The 20170-nt window shown below is 41.8% G+C and overlaps 1 protein-coding gene across 5 annotated transcripts in view; it reads left to right on the plus strand.

The window, feature by feature from the left end:
* The window catches only part of LOC148041196 (binding protein), a 192379-nt gene that overhangs the window by 169157 nt on the left and 3052 nt on the right, over positions 1-20170 (plus strand). For all 5 annotated transcript variants that reach the window (XM_087677825.1, XM_087677850.1, XM_087677834.1 and 2 more), the window contains 2 exons: positions 18949-19341; positions 19881-20112. In XM_087677825.1, coding sequence (XP_087533951.1) covers positions 18949-19341; positions 19881-20112 — 625 coding nt within the window. The remainder of the gene's footprint in view (positions 1-18948; positions 19342-19880; positions 20113-20170) is intronic.

Here is a 20170-nt window from a genome sequence, read left to right on the forward strand (position 1 = left end):
GCATATACATCAGACAGATTTTGACAGTGTGATTAGATTTGCTAATTACAGCAGGGTGCTTGCTGTAAATTTTGAAAATTCTCAGATTTTCAGGTTGGTCCAGCTCAAAGTATTTCTCTTGTGCTCTTTGATTAGTGATATTTACCATGCCCAATCAAGGACAAGCTAATGTATTCACATGTGTCCAAAGAGGATAGTTTGGATAGCAACAACTATTCTTATGGTCTTTTATGGTGAAAAATGTGTTGATTGCAAATAATCTTTGGGATTATGTCAGTGGTGAATAAGTTCGCGCTCAACAACTTCCCCAAAGACCAACAACACAAAAGGCTTGGGCCACACGGGATGCTCAGGCATTGTCACTGATTACATTGGCAGTTCAAGGGTCTATCATCCCCCACATTCGGTCTGCATGAGAAGCATGGTTGACCCTTGAGCAAATGTTTGTCGGAAAAAATGAGGCACGCATCTCTTTCTTGAAGAAAGAGCTTAAGACTATGAAGATGAATGAAGGTGATTCTATGTAGGATTATCTCAATAAAATTTAAGACTTGCGTGAGCAGCTTATGAATGTAGATAAGTACTTTTCGGATGCGCAATTGATCTCTACTACTATGAATTCGTTGCTGTCCTCTTATTTGGCCTTTTATACAGGCTTGAATCTCACTACGAGGATATTCCCACAGCCACTTTCTTTTTTTCAATTGGTTAGTTTTCTCTTAGAGGGAGAGTAAACAAGAAAGAACAGTGGTGTGGATATTATATCCTCTGAGAAGGCTTTTATGGCAAGGTAGAAGGGCAAGGGCAGCCAAGCTAAAAATGCTCCACTGAGCTCTGGGACTTTAGATACTTCACAAAGCAGCAAGAAATAGGGGGGGCGCACAAGCCAAGAAGAGCAAGTGCCACTATTGCAAGAAGCCAGGTCACTACATCACATAATGTAGGAAGTGCATAGCCAAGGAGGAGTCAAGGATGTTTGTTTCTAATGCACCTTCTACTGCTACTGAGGCCGTGTCTTTTATTGCAAACTGTGACTATTATTTCTACACTTGCAATTATGACTCGTCTTGGACTAATAGAGCATTTAGCTCTACTGAGGATGCGAGTACATGGTTCTTTGACAGTGGTGCTTCTAGGTATATCACATTCTATAGGGATTTGTTTTCCTTTGTTATTGCAGCTGCTGTTGGCAAGTGTGTATAGTGGGCCAAGAATGCATCATACCCTATTAGAGGTATTGGAGAGATTATGTTGATAGCCATTGATGGCTCTATTCTCCGTTCAGTAGATTCATTATTTATGCTAGGCATAAAGAAGAATTTGTTGTCTATTTCTTCTTTTGCAAAGTGTGGTCTGTAAGTCACATTTAATGATGACAGATATATAGTGGGGAATGGAAGTTGCCCAACTAATTTTATTATTGGCTAGTCAGATTATTTTCGAGACCACATAAATAATTACTAGATTAATTTTCAATGTTTAAACACTAAAAATTAATATTTAATTATGGATAATGTTGAAAAACCATTTGGCAAGGTTGCAACTTGTCACAAATGCCTGTGCAAGATTGAGAAACATCTTTAGAGGTTGGAGAGAGGCATTTTAGTGCATTCGGCTTGCAAGAGAGGGAGAGGAGATGTTGCTGGTTTGACCTACAGCCATTGGAGGACCTTCTAAGGCAAACAGAGGTAGGAGAAGACCAATCAACAACAGGTGACAATATCTATAGGTTGCTGAGACAAGGCAGCAGCAATAAATGGCTTATTTTCTTTAGTTCTTCACGAAGAAAGTTTGAATATTCTCTCTCCTCAACATTCTCTCTCATTGCCCAGCCTTTCTACAACCTTGCTCCGAAGATTATAGCACTCAGATGAGTAGAGGTTGAGAAATTTCAAATTTCTCTATTGTAAACGGTAATCTCTAGAGCAAAAATTAGGATTTAGCAACAGCTTTGGGAAGTGTGCCAGAAATTGGAAGCTCCAAGACTTGGATTCAATAGGACCGAAGCTATTTTTAGCCAAATTCAAGTGGAGGAACCGGCAAATCAATGAATTTGGGGCATTTTTCATTTTCATCAAAGCGAGTGAAGGCCAATCGAATGTCCGAATCAAGGGATAGATCGAATTGAAGACTTATTGGTGGTTTTAGACAGCAAGGGGAGTTGGATTACCGAAAAGGATTGGGAAAACTGCATTGTGCATCAACTTCTTTTTCAATTAAGTTGAAGAAATACCGAAAGGGGTAGCAGTTTTGGGGCCAAAAGGGTGTCCATTGTCCGTTGTCCAAGATTATAAGTTAATTTACATTTCTTAGTTTTGTAATAAATGTTGATGTTGTAACTAGATTGTAATTAAGGAATTATCATCCATCCACGGAAGGAAGGCTAGTTTCATGGTTCCATTGTCCGGACACTACTCAATCCCTTGATTTGGTGGGTCCAAGGCATCTAATTGCAAGCCAAACCTTTGTACTAGTGCTGATTTTTACTCTCAACTGAGAAATAACAGCAATATGTCTTCATACAGTGAGATGGACTCAAGCAATGATGATGCTTCTCGATATGAACATTTACATGGAAATGAAGGAAATGCAAAGCCTAACCTTGGACAAGGCTCAGACCATGGACAGCAAGCTAAAAATGTTGCTATTGGGCCAAATGCACGGCCTTCAAGGTATAATGAGGCTAATGACTAGCAAAGTGAAGAGGAATTTGATAACCAATTCAAGAATAGGATGAGGACAGCAACAAATCTCTTTGTTGAATTAGCAAAGGATCCTCTATTTACCCAACTTTTGAATGCATTGAAGAAAAACAACAAACGCAAGAAAAAGAAGACATCTTCTATACCTTCGAGACAGCTAGGTGCACCGAAGATAATGTCAAATCCTTCATTTGAAGCTCCCAAAGATGCTAATGAAATAAGATTATTGGTACCTACGGGGCAAGGAATGCAAATGCAACACTATTAGGGAACTGCCAATCCAATGGATTTTGGATAGTTGGGCATGCACAATATGATGGGCCAGGCAGGATATTTTGGTGGAAGCACGATTTTTCATGCTATGGTTGGACAGGGACTGCATATGGAAAGTGTATGGCACAAATCCCTGTGGTATGTAGCAATCAATGCATGGTGTGCAAGGCCCAATGTATTCAAATATGGTTGGAAATATGTAAAACCCTATGTATGGCAGCATTGTTTTGATGCCTATGGCACAAAGTCGTATGTTTGGTACTGCATCTGCACCTCCGAATGCTTATGGGGCTCAAGGAATGAATGTTGCTTATGCAAATGCTCCATTTGCGTTGATTTTTATGTAAATTCAACAAATGCACCCTTTTTGCAGCAGCCAGTGTATGCTTGATACCCAAAGGGATAGCAAAAGACTATGATGAGGATGAAAAAGCAGTGAAGTTTGAGTCCTTTAGTGATACACAAGATAGGTTGAAAGTTTTGACTTTCATTCAGCAGTTTGATGCAGCCTATTCAAGGGGGGGTGCTTCAACGAGTCCTCAAACATTCAAAAGGTGGCCACTTTCTTAAAAGGGAATGCATTACAGTGGTGGTGCACTCTTTTGATGCAAGGTAGAGCACCATCAACGTGAGTACAATTCAAGCAAAATGTTTGCATTGAATTGGTTGACAAGTACCTTTGAGGCGGACATCATGATAGCCTAGAACAAGCTAATTGGTAAGGAATGTAAGAATTTGGAGCAATATAATAAGATGTTTTGGGATGCATTGCTACCTATTACTTATTGCCCCATAACCCTTAATAAGCAAGTGGGAAAATATGTTTGTGGACTGCCCAAAGGAACCAGGGATTTTTGCATTAAATCTATTGTGTCTAGCATGTATTAGCTCATAGAGACTATTGCTACAACTGATGCTTTTGTGCATGGGAAGGATTCAGGCTTCTTAGAGTGGGGAGATGTTGAATAAAAAGTTATTTAGGAATTAGAAAAGGGAAAGATCTGAAAATCGCCCTAAAAAGAGGCCAAAACAGCAAAGAAAGGGCTCAAAAACATTGGCACAACGTAGGGAATTCGTTAGCTGCAAATAAATGTTTTATTTCTAAACAAGAGGGTCACATTGCAAGGGACTGTCCCAATAGGCAGCAAGAAGGTTCTATTACTTTTGTAAATGGATAATACTTTCTTGGGTGGTCCTGCCCTCTTTTCAATTCGAGTACATAAAGTTCGCACCAAAAGCTTTCAAAATCTATTGAAGATTGGTCATCCACTAAGCTATAGGCCCCGCCTATCATTCGCAAGCAGATTGAGAAGTACTCCCCCTCTTGTTTCAGAAAATTAATGAGGCACTTTATTGACTGGGCAGAAAAGCGGCGAGATTCTAAAGGAAAGAAGGCCAAAACATTAGTGGGATTGGTGCCCAATGTTGTTAGTGATCAGTCCAATGATGATGCTATTAAGTCATGTAGAGCATGAGAATGGAGTAAAATTGGGGATCAACATGTATTGATTTTCTTTGATAATTGTGCATAAGCCAACTTCATCTTTGTTGACATGGCAGTCCGTCTTGGCATTAGAGAGGATGAGATGGCACCCATGGGAAAGTTGAAATGGCATGTAAAGGCAATGGAAAGCCCATCACACCACTCATTGGAAAGCTTAGGTTGCATATACAGGGATATGTGGACAACGAAGAGTTCTTCATTACTCCACCTGAGGGTTATGATGTATTGCTTGGTATGCCGTGGTATCACCATATGCATGCAGTGATTGATTCTTGTGCCAAAGAGATCACTATTCAATATAAGTAAAAGGCACTCACACTTAATGTAAAGTTAAAAGGTGAATTTGTTATTGTTGTATCTACAGTTGCTAATTCTAAAGTAATAAAAAATCATCTTTTCGCAAAATGTTGGGAATATGTCTAAGTTAGAGAAGGATCACATGTCATTTCTGAAGATGTATGCTAATTTATTCTCTCAATCACTTCTAAGGGAAGCTACCGCCTAAAAGGCCAGAAGATCATGGTATAGATCTTATCTTGGAAGTAGCCCACCTAACAAGCGACCATACTGTTGGGTTTTAGTCACGCCTACGCTCACACAGGTGTATCGGTGATCGGCAGGACACTGGGCCACTTTTTACTCTCGGTACGAGAGGTTTTTTCCCCCAGACTTATTGACTTCTTTCGTATGTGCTTATGTTACACACTTAGGGGCACTTATCATGTTCGGATGTGAATACCCCCCACAACCCTAAGGTTTAAGGGTTATACTTTGTACTTTGAGTTCACACTCTTTTAGGCTATTACATTGGGTGTCGTGCTTCACTTTCCATACTGTCTACTGTACTCTCAGCTGAGCTTTAATCCTCTCACCCTCTTACATTTGGTATCAGAGCAGGATTCAGCTCTACTCAGCCTTTGGGAGTTTCCGCTCAGTCCAATTCTGCCTCTGGTGGAAGACCGCCAGTGCTGCTTGTCTCCTGCAGTAGCTCGTAAGAAATAACCTTTGCCGCCACTGTCGAGGTCCGCCACCACTGCGCCAAGTCCACCAATACTTGCTCCACCTACCCATGCTGCTTGTCAGTTTGCGTGGGGACGTCACCTACCTGCAACGCCTCAACCTTGTCAGCGCAACCCAGTCTACGCCCTCTTGCCTGGACTCTGCCACCCGCCTGCGGCAGCACTCGCCACACCTGCCTCCAGCTGGCCATTGCCACCCTTGTCGCTTCCTACTCTGTGCCACACCCGCCTCCAGTGCTGCCTCTGCAGCTTCCTGCGTTTGTGCCAACGCCGTCCTATAGCTTGATCTCCTACATTGGGCCTCCAGCATGCCACGAGCCTCTTTGGACAAAGGTAAAAGTTATTATTATTATTTTATTGCAGATTCATCTCTGGACAAGGGCAAGCACAAAAATCAGAATACGTGTCTGGGACACGATTGATGCAAATTTCTTGGCAAATAAGTCAAGAATTTTGGGGCTTTTGGGGTTTTTGAAGACATTGGCACATGTATTGTAGTCTTAGTCAGAGATAGACTGTTTTGGATAATTTTAAGCAAGAAAATTTGGGGTTTTTGCTCATACAATGTTGCTGAACATTGAATGCACCTTGGATTGCATGCATTCCAGACAATTTTGAAAGAGTGTACCTGAGTGTACTAATTGCAACAAGCTATTTATTGTAATTTCTAAAACTTTTCGAGATTTTCAAGTTGGTCGAGCTTGGACATTGCTCTTTTGCCTTCTCTTGGTGTTTATTATCATGGCAAAGCGAGGAGATGTATTTAGCTATGTATCCAAGGAGGACAGATTGGATGGTAACAACTACTCACTTTGGTCCTTCATGATGAAGAATGTGCTTGGTGTGAAAAATCTTTGGGACTATGTCAGTGGAGAAGAAGTTAGGCCCGGAGTTGTGGCTCATGCTGCTACTTTTCCAAGAGGACGTGGACAACGGGCACCTCAGTCTGTTCAGCCTACTCCACTTCAGCCACTTCCCCAAAGATCAAGAGCTCAAAAAGCATGGGATACACGGGATGCAAAGGCTTTGTTGCTGATTACATTGGTAGTTCAGCAGTACATCACCCCTCACATTCAGTCTTCAGCTTCTTCACGAGAAGCTTGGCTAACTTTGGTGCAAATGTTTACTTGTAACAATGAGACCCGCATCTCTTTCTTAAAGAAAGAGCTTGAGACATTGAAGATAGATGAGGGTGATTCTGTGCAGGATCATTGAATAAAATTCAGGACTTGCGAGAGCAACTTATAAATGTCGATGAGTACTATTTAGATGCACAGCTAATATCTACTATATTCAAGTCACTACCTCCTTCGTACTTGGCTTATCATACGGCCCTAAACCTCACCATGAGGATTTCCCCATAGCCAATTACTTTTCTTCAGTTAGTCAGTTTGCTTCTATACGAGGAGCAAACAACAAGAAATAGTGGTGTGGATGTCATAGCCCCTGAGCAAGCTTTTATGTTAAGACAGAAGGGCAAAGGCAGCCAAGTAAAGAATGCTTTGTAGAGCTCTGGGACTTCAAGCACTTCATAGGGTAATTAAAAACAAGTGGGCATGCAAGCCAAGAAGGAAAAATGCCACTATTGCAAGATGCCAAGCCACTACATCATTGAGTGTAGAAAGCACATCGTCAAGGAGAAGATAAAAAAGCCATGGATGTCTGTTTTTTATGCTCTTTCCACTGCTAGTGAGTCAATATCCTTTGTTGTAGACAAGGACTATTGCTTTTAGACATGTAGTTATGGCTCTTCTTGGACTAATAGAGCATTTAGCTATACTGAGGATGCAAGCACTTTTTTTTTTATAGTGATGCTTTTAGGCACATCACATCTCGCATAGATTGATTTGCTTCTGTTGGTGCAGCTCTAGGTTGCAAGTCTGTACAGTGTGCCAACAATGCATCATACCTTGTTTGAGGTATTGGGGAGATTGTGCACAAAGCCATTAATGGTTATTTTGTCCGCCTAGAGGATGCTTTGTTTGTGCCAGGTATAAAGAAGAATTTGCTCTCTATTTCTTCTTTGGCATGTAGTGGATTGCAAGTCATGTCTGATGATGACAGATGCACGGTAAGAGATAAGGAACACATGACTTTGGTCTTGACTGGCACTTTATGTCATGGGTAATATGAGTTGGATGCTCTTTCAATTGATCAATCAGCGTACTTGGCATCCACTCTTACTCTTGCTATGATACAGGAAAAGTTATGGCATGTTCACATGGGACATGTGAACTATGGTAGCTTGATGCTCTTACGGCGCATAGAGATGCTAGATGCTCTAACGGCGCATCTATTTTTGTCTCCCCGTGATGTTTTTTTTAGAGCCACAACTAGGTTAGAGTTAGTGCATTCAGATGTATGTGGGCCTATGCAGACAAAGTCATTGGGTGGATGTTTCTATTTTGTGACTTTTAATGATGACTTTACTTGCTTCTATTGGGTCTATTCTTTGGTGAAAAATTCAGAAGTGTATGATGCATTCTTGGCTCTTGTAGCGCTTGTTGAGAACCATCTGGTTGTAAAATAAAGACTCTCCATTCGGACCCAGGGGGGAATATATGTCCTCTACACTGAATTCTTTTTTGAAACAAAAGGGCATTGTTCATCAGTTCACTACTCCTTATACTCCACAACAGAATGGGGTTGCAGAGAGGAAGAATCGGTCACTCATGGAGATAGCCAGATGTATGTTGAAAGTAAAGAGCTTGCCACACAGTTTTTTGATGGAAGCCGTAATGTGTGCTTGCCATGTTTTAAACAAATGCCCCACCAAAGCATTAAAGAATGTTACATCTTTTGAGGCTTGGAACAGCCGAAAACCTATGTTGGATTCGTACCTTTGGGTGTCTCGCATATGCCCACATTCCCCAGGTACGCAGAAAAAAGTTGGATAACAAGGCTGTTAAATGCATTTTTGTGGAATATAGTAGTGAGAGCAAAGGCTACAGACTCTATGATTCAGTCTCTAAAAAGGTGTTTGCCAGTAGGGATGTAATGTTTGATGAAAAATCAGAATTGTCCCTTGCTAGTTTTGACACATATCAGGCTGCCCGTGATGTATTTGAAGGGCTGTTGCCCATTTCACTTAGTGATTCAACTGGAGTTTCAGCAAGTGACCTTAATTTTCAACTAGTCGCTCCATTGGAAAATGCAAAAAATCAACCATTGGTTGATCTAAATATTCATGAAAGTTCTGAAATTGAAATTCAGCAAGAGCTTATGCATAGTGACGAGGCAATTCATACATGATGCTAGAGGTATTGGTTTATCATAGTCAAGATACATTGGTAAACTTCTTGAGAAGTTTGTCTTACAGGATTGCAAGCCAGTCTGTACACCAATGAAACCTGGACTAAAGCTGTCATTACATGATGACAGTGATTTGTTTGATATACACACATATGCTCCAGTAGTTGGATGTCTTATTTACCTATGTAGCACTAGGCGAGACATACAATTTGCAGTTCCAGTCCTGAGCAAATATATGCATCAGCCACACATGTCATATTGGCAAGCTGTCAAGCGTGTCTTTCATTACTTGCAAGGGTAATAGATATCTTGGATTGCTTTATATCAAGGGGGGACCAGTGCAGTCACATGCTTACATTGATTCTGATTGGGTTGGTGATTATGATTCACGTCACTCCACTAGTGGCAATTGTTTCTTTCTTGGCTCATCTTGCATATCATGGCTTAGCAAGAAACAATCCACTGTTGCCACATCGTCATGTGAAGCTAAATACAAGGCATCTTTCACTACCACAATTGAATGTGTATGGATTAGACACTTGCTAGTTAATTTGAATGTATCTGTTACGGAGCCTACTGCTTTGTTCATTGACAGTCAGAGTATCATTATAGTGGCACGGAACCCAATGTTTCTACACTCACGCAACACATTGAGATACATCATCACTTTGTGAAAGAGAGGCTACATGCAGGTGATATCAGCCTTGTCTATTGTCCTACCACCAGTAATGTGGCAGACATCTTCACCAAAGCTCTTCCTCGTGACAAATTTGAAGCATTTTGCAATGTTTTAAATTTGATCACCTTTGGTGGCCGATGATCCTCGTACTTTTGATCACTCTTCACTCCAGGGGGGTTTGTTGGATTTCACTCACGCCTACGCTCATAGAGGAGTGTCAGTGATCGGTAGGACATTGGGGCACTTTTTACTCTCGGTACGAGAGGTGTTTTTCTCGAGACTTGTTGACATCTTTCCTATATGCTTATGTTACACACTTACAAGCACTTATTATATTCGTGTAAACATGTGCTACAACCCTAAGGTGAAAGGGTTGTACTTTGTACTTTCAGTTTATACTCTTTCGAGCTATTACATTGGGTGTCATGCTTCACTCTCCACATTGTCTACTACACTGTCCTTCTACATTAATACATGCCTACTAATCCATGTTGTATAGGCCAAGCAGCGTTGGGGCTTCCTAGCAATCACATTGGCTGGCTAAAGCCACTCTCTAGGGCCCCACTCCATCTCATTAAGGAGCAAGCTCTCCCACATCCATAGGCGTTGTTCCCGGAAGTCACTCCAAGGTACATAGGGGTCTAGCAGCCACGACTTCCCCTAGAGTTTGATGATGCCGATCTACATGTAAGGTATAGCTAGTAGCTCCTCTTGATCTCAACTCCACACTGGCGGCCAAATGCCTGCAGTAAGATTGCTTGGTCAGGTAGCTTGTATGCCTCTTTGCACACTCTTAATAGTAGGAGCAAGGCTAGTCTCCCACTCGGTCCACTAGATCTGAGGGCGCTTGCCAACCTGGATCCTGTCACGATCTCGAACATGGGGATTCTACACCACTGATGATTGGCGATCTATCTCCTGTTGATAAGATGGAGGCCTCTGAATCAGAGCCTTATGCAAGCCCTACCACACTCGTAGTAGATTACGTAAGAAGGATCTGGGTGGCGTGATTTCTGCTGACATGAAGATCTATCTCAAGATGACCTCTACTCCCCGTTGAGTTGTGGCTTGCACTCTTGAAGGCTAGTCGCCCATGCCACCTTGGCTCAGGAGTCCTTGGACCCATCCAAACAAGCCCAAACAAAACTCCCTATGAGGCAGCGAAGCTGAGCCACACATGAGGAAGAGAAACACCAACAAAAAGCAATGTACCGTACTAGGCTGTCTCACCAAGAGTACCTGGCTGACAACTAGGGCCTTGTCTGCTAGGGAGAGCTTGGTGATGCTCCAATATGTAAGCTTCCTTCGAATGGAGTCAAGTACTGGGAGAAACTGCTAGTTGGGGTAATGTCGAGGCCCACTTGGTAACCAAGTTAACCCATCTGAAACCCAAGTAGATGCCCCACTCAACGCTAGACTCTAGATTTGTGGAAAACCCAACTGACTTCCGTAAGTTGATCCTCGAGACCATAGCAATCTCCATCACCTCCTGTGGACAAGAGTGGACCCTCTCATCCTAGTCATGAAGTCTCTCGATCTGCTCTCCGGAGGTTCGTGACCGATGCATCTGGAAGAACTCTCTGCACGTCGTGCCCCCCTTCTACACCCAAAATGCTGTTGAGGTGTGGAAGGAGAACTCTGAGCACCTATTCTGGTGGCTTGCGAGGTCTAGTTGGGACCACCCTCTCAGATCACTACATTGGACACTTGCTCTTGCCACATCCCAAATTCCACCTATGGGCGGGGGGAGGTGAGAAGCTAGATTGAGCATCTCTGGACTAGGGATTGGGCGATGAGTAACCAGATTGCAGAGGAGGCGGCAAAAGATCTAGGGGAGTCGAGTAGGATTAGCCAAGAGATAGCGCTGTAGACTCAATAGTAGTGCTGAGAGGAGGAGAGGGCACTTCGGCCCAAAATTCTCTACCTAGTGTCCGGGAAAAGGTAGGTTGACCATATAACGAGGGAGTTTTGTTGTGGAGCTCAAAGCTCTCTGCAGTGAAGCTATTGTACCAGAACACCATGTGAATGACTCCGTTCGTGGAGGAGATGGGGGAGTTGCTAACAAGGTCCAAAGCTACTTGCGTCGAAGCCTATGGACGGGGGGAGGTGAGAAGGCAGATTGAGCATCTCTGGACTAGGAATTGGGCGATGGGTAACCAAATTGCAGAGGAGGTGGCAGAGGGTCTAGGGGAGTCGAGTGGGATTAGCCAAGAGATAGCACTGTTGACTCAAGAGTAGTGCTGGGAGGAGGAGAGGGCACTTCGGCCCAAAATTCTCTACGAAGTGTCTGGGAAAAGGTAGGGTGACCATATAACAAGGGAGTTTTGTTGTGGAGCTCAAAGCTCTCAACAATGAAGCTATTGTACCATGGGACCATGTGAATGACTCCCTTTGTGGAGGAGATGGGGGAGTTGCCAACAAGGTCCAAAAATACTTGCGCTGAAGCCTATGGATAGGGGGAGGTGAGAAGGCAGATTGAGCATGTTTGGACTAGGGATTGGGTGATGGGTAACCAGATTGTAGAGGAGGTGGCAAAGGGTCTAGGGGAGTCTAGTAGGATTAGCCAAGAGATAGCGTTGTAGACTCAACAGCAGTGTTGGGAGGAGGAGAGGGCATTTTGGCCCAAAATTCTCTACCAAGTGTCCGGGAAAAGATAGGGTGACCATATAACGAGGGAGTTTTGTTGTGGAGCTCAAAGCTCTCAACAATGAAGCTATTGTACCACAGGACCATGTGAATGACTCCCTTCATGGAGGAGATGGGGGAATTGCCAACAAGGTCCAAAGCTACCTGCACTGAAGTGACACATACCATAAAGATACCCTGACCAATTAGTATTGCTTCTGCAATTTGTGCAGTACCAATGTGTAGGGTAGAAAGGAACCAATCGTGTAGTTAAGTCCTAGATGGAAAGTGCCCAACAACCTTACTGACATAGCAGCCAAAAACATCAGAAACGTTTAGAAACAAAATGTCAAAAACTTATTTTGTAAGTTTCTTTCAGGAGGGGGTAAAAAAAGAAACACGGGGTTTTTTTATATAGGGATTTTTAATAGTTTTAACTAGGGAAAGAGGTTTTAAATCTCTATGGAATTCTCTCTTAAACAAGGAATGGCCAATTGAGCTTGAGTGATAATAGAGTCAATTGAGAATAATACATTACATATCCATGATCCATTAGACTTGTCACTTCTATCAAAGTTAGTCTTTAGACAAGCTACACTATGGTTTAGAACTCCATATTATAATTCATACATATCATACAAAGAAAATTGAAATTAACATGTAAATAGCCTATCTAATCAGTCTCTCGTCCAAAATCTTGAGCCCTCACGAGTCATTACACATCATCATCATCATGTTTAACATTACCCAATAGTTTTTGTCAAAAAAAACCATGTTTTGGGTTCCAACTCAAAAAAAAAAAAAAAACGCCCACGTTTTTTACTCTTAGAAACGTTTCGTACTTTAAGAGACGTTTCGTAAGTTTCAAATTCAAAGAAACGCGTTTCTTAGCTGCTATGCTTACTAAAAAGCACGGTCTACTCTAGTTCCCTTTCCGTTGCATGAACAGACAAGAGTTGCTTCGCTATGAGGGTGATGCACAAGGTGTGTGATTGGGGGGCACTCACAAAGTGCTCTAGCATTAGACCAAGGATTTCCACTGCAAGTCTTCATGGGGGACCTTTGGAGAGTACTACCGAATGCCCAAGGGGGAAGGTTGCCTCGAAGGGAGGGGGTAGCAATAGTTGCAATTGAGCATTGGGCATTGTCTAGGTCATGCTCGAGGTGAAAACCCTTATTGAAAACTTTATTCCATTAGGAGGAGAGAGGAGCCCGATCTAGGCATAGTTGCCTTTGTACGTGGAATGAAACAGTCCGTACGGTACAATCTGTACGGTACGATTTCGTACGTTAAAACATGCATGTTTCGGCCACCTGGCCTGCGCATCCTCATTCCGCGTTTCCTACGCCCCTGCGTCCCGGGTTTCCTACACTTTCACTTTTTGGGGGGGATGGGAAGACTTGGATACCTCACCCCACCCCCCTTTTTCAAATTCTGGCCATGCAAAAGGTGCTCCTCTTTGGATTCCTTCTAGCTTGCAGCCCTCTCTTTGGATTCCTTCTCTCTTTGACTGCTTGAACTTTGAACTTTGCTCTTCTTTCATCTACAAAAGGTACTACTCTCCTCCATGCTTCCACACCAATTCAGCAAGCACTTACAAGTTACCATTCTCATCTTCCTCTTTCCCGCACCCTATCGAAGCATTTGCCATTCTCAAATCTCATCTCCCAACCCCTCTATCCCGCACCCTATCAAAGCATTTGCCATTCTCATCTCCCATTCCCTCTCTCTCACTCTTGCTCTTTCAACTTTACCCCAACCCTCGGGCCTCTGGAGTCTCCCTCCCTTTCAATTTTCAAGACTCAAGTTTCAAGAGTCGAGACTCAAGCATCTCTTTTTTTCGTGAAGATAATTGAATTATATAGTGAATATTTACATCAGACCATCAGGTCAACATTCTGTCTGTAGCAGTTATTTTCTATTACATTAGACCAAGAGGTCAGCATACTGTGTCTCTCTTACTCTGTGTGTAACTAATCATAGTTGTTTTTAGACTCGTCTGAAATGAATTTCAGACGTCTGTAAACGTCTGAAAAACAGACGTCTAAAAAACCCATATCAGACTTGACGTTTTCTTTAATTTAAAAATGTTGACGACTTTACACAAAAGCATACAGAATGTGGTCGCCTTTATCTGCCAACTCTTTCCCTGGATCCAGGCAGTCTGAAACGCACACTCCTGAGGAATCGTGACTAAAAACGACTGAACTCAGCCTGAGGAACTCCACAAACTGTGGGAAACACAGCTCTCTACTTGGAAATACTGCTGCCTGACGTACTTAGTTGATGAGTAAATTTAATGAATGATGAAGATAATGAGTAGATTAGTTGATGACAGATGAATCATGAATCATGAATCATGAATCATGATATATGATGTGACTCTATTATGCAGTTTTCAGTTTTGCTTTTGGTTGTGTATTTTTCTCATATTTTGTTAAGAATATGTTAAAAATTTAGGGTCACATATGATTCAAGTCTAGGGTCTGAATCATACTCGTTTCATACTTTCATACGCGTTTGCGTTTGACGTTTGATTCACGTATGGAAAAACTATGTAACTAATATTTACATGAGGCCTACAGGCTATCACAACAACCTATTGCATGAACAGTACTATCAAATCACACAGAAGGGGCAGCTGGAGTAGAGCAAACAATCGCCATCCAAGGAGCAGCAATATCCGGAAGAGCCAGGTCCGTTGACATCATAAAGAAGATTTGCCATAACACTATTCCTCGCACACGGGCCACATGCCCATGGATGCCCGATGCTGAATCAAAAATAAAGGCTTTGCGAGTACGCCATATATGCCACAGGGCTGTCCATCTAAGGAAATGAAATAGGCAAGAACAATCTAAACTTAAAGAGGGCATAGAGGACATATCTCCCATAATCCACGAATGAACTCATAAGCGATGCTGAGTCACCGAGGACCAAACACAGGAAATGAAATTCCAGATTTGTCGTGCAACAAGACAGGAGACAAAGAGGTGAAGCAATGTCTCATCACACATAATGCAGAAAACACAACACCTAGCAAAGATCTTTAGGGCATGGAGCACTTCACCCGTTGGAAGACCCCCAATGAGCAGCCGCCACATCACTTTTCCCTGATACGGGACCTTAGACTTCCAAAGCTGGATAAATCTTTCCCGCCAAATCTTTTTACTTAACCATAGCATTTAAAATTTGTTGTTTTAACTTTTAAACTTTGAACTTTGAAGTTTAAACTTTATACTTTACAATTTAGACTTTAGCATTTACAATTATCAATCTTACGTGCATCGCTGTATTGTGTAGGTGAATGTTGATACATTCAAGTTGATGGGCGACATAAGGAGGTGGACGAGAAGGAGGAGATGATTTTTGCAGAGCTCTATAGAGAGCTTAAAGCAGCAGATACTCGTGACACTCACAGTCAACGTGCTCGTGGGCGAGGAGTTCAAGTAGGTGGTAGTAGGGGCATGGTCATTCGACGCCCTCCATCATCGAGGAGGGGTGGTTTAAGTGGCTTGCAAACATATGTAAGGCGGGGCTCTAGTAGCTCACATTCTGTGCCTCATGATGACATCCCCCCCTTGCCTACACAGCCACCACCTAGGGAGCCATCATTTGATGATGATGGTAACCTCATCAGTGAGGATGAGTATGAGTCTGTCTCATCATCCGATGCCGAGGAGTCATATTCACACTCTCTTGATGAGCACTCAGATGGTTCTGATGATGATGATAATGATAGTGATGCCTCATCGTAGATTCATCATTCATATGACATAGCCTATAGGTCTCTCTTTTTTTTTGTATCAGGTATACTAGACTGTAGTTGTATCGCATGTTTTGCATAACCCATGCAACCGCGATGGTCACCCTCATGTATTCATCTTATTCTGTAATGAAATGGCTATTTCCACTTTAAACATGTATTCTATGATCTATCATTTAATGATTTATAGTTTTTGTTATTTAAAAAATCATCTTAATTTTTTTTCGTACTAATATTGTACGGTACCGTATAAAATCATAAGGTACCAATTAGTATCGTATTTTATCGTACTGTACCGTATCGTACCTTTCATACCTGACAACTATGGATCCAGGTAAAGATGGCTTGTGATGTTATTATTCAACCTAGGTCTAGAGGTAGCTTGGGGATCATAGACCAGATCTCTAGGGTAGTCTTATTGGTAAACTCATTTTTAGAGGTTTTTCTTCTAGGCGAGAAGCCTTGGAAGCAATTTTTGGTATGGAGGTTGTTGGGTTTCACGCACACCTACGCTCATAGAGGAGTGTCGGTGATCAGTAGGACACTGCGGCACTTTTTACTTACGGGCACTTATCATGTTCGGATCTGAACACCCCCTACAACCCTAAGGTTTAAGGGTTGTACTTTGTACTTTCAGTGCACACTCTTTCAGTCTATTGCATTGGGTGTCGTGCTTCTCTCCACACTATCTACTACACTCTCAGCTAAGCTTTGATCCTCTAAGCCTCTCACATTTGGTATCAGAGCTGAGTTCAGCTCTGCTCAGCCTTCAGGAGTTAATCAGATTTCAGCATGCTAATCATTTGTCTATATGTTGATGACCTTTTGCTTACAGGGACACATGCTAATCAGATTTCAGCATTTAAACAAAATTTGCAACAGACTTTTGAGATGTTAGACTAGGGGTCTTTGCATTGTTACCTTGGCATTCAATTGATACATGATGCTAGAGGTATTAGTTTATCATAGTCAAGATACATTGGTAAACTTCTTGAGAGGTTTGGCTTATAGGATTGCAAGTCAGTCTGTACACCAATGGAACTTGGACTAAAGCTGTCATTACATGATAATAGTGATTTGTTTGATATACACACATATGCTCCAGCAGTTAGATGCCTTATTTACCTATGCACCAGTAGGCCGGACATACAGTTTCCAGTTTCAACCTTGAGCAGATATATACATTAGTCATGCATGTCACATTGGCAAGCTGTTAAGCGTGTCTTTCGTTACTTGCAGGGTACGAGACCTCTTGGATTGCTTTATGCCAAGGGGGGACCAGTGCAGTTATATGCTTATAGTGATTCTGATTGGGCCGGTGATTATGATTCACGTCACTTCACTAGTGGCAATTGTTTCTTTCTTGGCTCATCTTGCATATCTTGGCTTAGCAAGAAAAAATCCATTGTTACCACATCGTCATGTGACGCTGAATACAAGGCAGCTTTCACTACCACAGTTGAATGTGTATGGATTAGATGCTTGCTAGCTGATCTAGATGTATCTGTTATGAAGCCTACTTTTTTCTTCATTGACAGTCAAAGTGCCATTGCAGTGGCATGGAACCCTATCACTTTGTCAAAGAGAGGTTAGCTGGAGGCGATATCAGCCTTGTCTATTGTCCTACCATTAGTAATGTGGCAGACATCTTCACCAAAGCTCTTCCTCGTGACAAATTTGAAGCATTTCGCAATGCTTTAAATTTGATCTCTTTTGGTGGCGGATGATACTTGTACTTTTGATCACTCTTCACTCCAGGGGGGTTTGTTGGGTTTCACTCACGCTTACGCTCACAAAGGAGTGTCGGTGATTAGTAGGACAGTAGGGCACTTTTTACTCTTGGTACGAGAGGTTTTTTCCTCCAAACTTATTTTCTTTTGTATGTGCCTATGTTACACACTTACGGGCACTTATCATGTTCGGGTGTGAACACCCCCTACAACCCTAAGATTTAAGGGTTGTACTTTGTACTTTCAGTACACTCTTGTAGTCTATTGCATTGGGTGTCGTGCTTCACTCTCCACACTGTCTACTGCACTCTCAGCTGAGTTTTGATCCTCAGCCTCTCACAGAGGTTGCAATCTCCTACACAATTGAAGGACCATGGCAGCCTAACATTCACTAGATTTTTCAGCAGTAGGACTAGACACTTGGGGAGGAGATTCGATTCTAGATTTGGAGTTGCTATCATTAGAGTCTAGAGATTTGTTTCACCTGGGTTTCATTAGTTACCACCAACTACAATTGAAGAGAAGAGGGGGACAGCCTCTTCTCTTTAACCTAGGCCCTCATATGGTCTGCCATTGTAGCCATCCAGATTGATTGTTCGCACAACCATTGTGTAATGATTTATCCAGTTGCTCCTTATTGGGCCTTCTTTGCACTTCATTATTACCTTGCCTATTTTCTTGAAGTATTATTAAAAGAACTTTATTTTTTCAAAAACAAGAAAAAGAAAAAGACAACATTAGAATAAGTAAGCTGATTGCAATCAACAGAATATGTTACTGAGGGCTTCCTCAAAGCTGGAGCAGTAGATAACTAGTAGTAAAATTGTTTCTCTGAAGTCTTTTCATTAATTTGTGGGACAGTAGACCTGGTTGAGATAGTTGCTTTCGTCAATGGTAATAAGGCCTTGTTTTGATTTAAGGCTTAGATATGCGAAGTTGTAACATCTCATCTCTGAACAATTTTCACCACTGTGCTGTACTCAAAGAGCACAATGTCACATCTCTTTAGAGTTACCAAGGTGAAAATTTACTCTGAAAGCAAGAGTGTTGTCACAAACAATGTCCATCTTCTCTATTTTCTACATTTTGTGCCTTGAATTTGCTTTGTTCTTGTTCCTTCCCACTTCCTGAAGAAAATGGACTCTCAGACTATGTATAAAGTTGTTGCAGCAGAGATAGATTAGATCTAGGATTTTCTCATTGTTATTGGAAACTTTTTAAGTTGTGGAATCTGTTGTAGAGGCGACTTAAATGTTGTAGCCTTTTACCTATGTTTTGTTCTTCCTCTATGTGAGAAATAAAAATGATGTATCATTTTATCTCTGTTTTCTTTTTCCTTATTGTGAGAGTCATGAAGTCCAGGTCATTGTCTCACCATGGGTTGTGCTTATAAACAGGCTGCAAATGTTTTCTATCATTTGACATATGAAGGGGCAGTGGATCTTGAAGCCTTAGAGGATAGGCTGCAGCGTGCTGCTGTTGAGGATCAAATTGCCAATTTTGGACAGACGCCTATGCAACTTTTTCGAAAAAAGCACCCGCGCCGGAGTCCACCAAGACCAATCCAAAGGCCCTTGTACTATGCCCCTGCATCAATAACGCTGACAACTTCTATACCAGGAAGTGTATTATCTCATGGCACAGTTTCTAGTGAAAAAGATGCTTCGTTGATTTTCTTAGGGATGGTGGACACTATGGTTGTTATAGTTACAAGTGATTTAAAAATCATCCTGAGGAATTGGCTCAATCCTTCACAGGCAGGAGGCAATTTCACATTTTCATCATCACAGGTACTAAGTTTAAAGTCAACTCTCAAATTATACATTCTGTTTTCTGGCTTATGGATGATGAATAGAGCTTGCAAACTTGTACTTCTTTAGCTAAGCTTTCCTCCCAATAATGGCATGCATACCCAAAAAGGAAAAAAAAAACTACTGTCTGAGTAAACCAGTCTGTACAAACATCGGTGCTGCAAGACCAAGCTGGAATTTGCAAAATACAAGGAATGACAACCAAATGACAGTACGAGATGTTCATCGATTTAGAATGTGAAAATAAAGGGCATTATGAGTTTTATGAATCTTGTAATTTAGAAGAGAGTAGGCTCAAAATAGTTTCAATGAGATGAGAGCTAGATAGAGAAATCCCACTTTTCATTGTGCATGCCTCAGACAACTGTCATTCGGCAGTCTTTTGGATACAAGAGACATATTGTAGCACTGTACTGTTGTCCTTTGAAATTTTGTTTTTATGTTCCAGAAGTGTTTATATTTGCTAAAAGTAATGTTACAAGGCAACATATTGAAAATTTAATTACGTCGTCATGCAGGAGCCTTTCTTTGGCATAGGTGCAGAGCTCTCATCACCTCACAAAATAAGAGGCCTGTTCGCAGAAAATATAGAGTTCAGTTACATGCTTTTTCATACACTACAGGCTCGATCATCGAGTTATTTGCTGACTTGTGGGCATTGGGACAACAGTTTTAGAGTATTGGCTTTAAGTGATGGATCAGTTCTACAGAGTAACAGGCAACACAAGGATATTGTAAGCTGTCTTTCAGGTAGGTTATTCGTTTTCACAACTTGTATGGTTTCCTGGGGCTATGAGGTCCAGATAAT

This window comes from Lygodium microphyllum, chromosome 1, assembly GCF_053477565.2.
Source record: "Lygodium microphyllum isolate KBCC chromosome 1, Lygodium_microphyllum_v1.1.10, whole genome shotgun sequence".
In the NCBI taxonomy this organism is placed as follows: domain Eukaryota; kingdom Viridiplantae; phylum Streptophyta; class Polypodiopsida; order Schizaeales; family Lygodiaceae; genus Lygodium; species Lygodium microphyllum.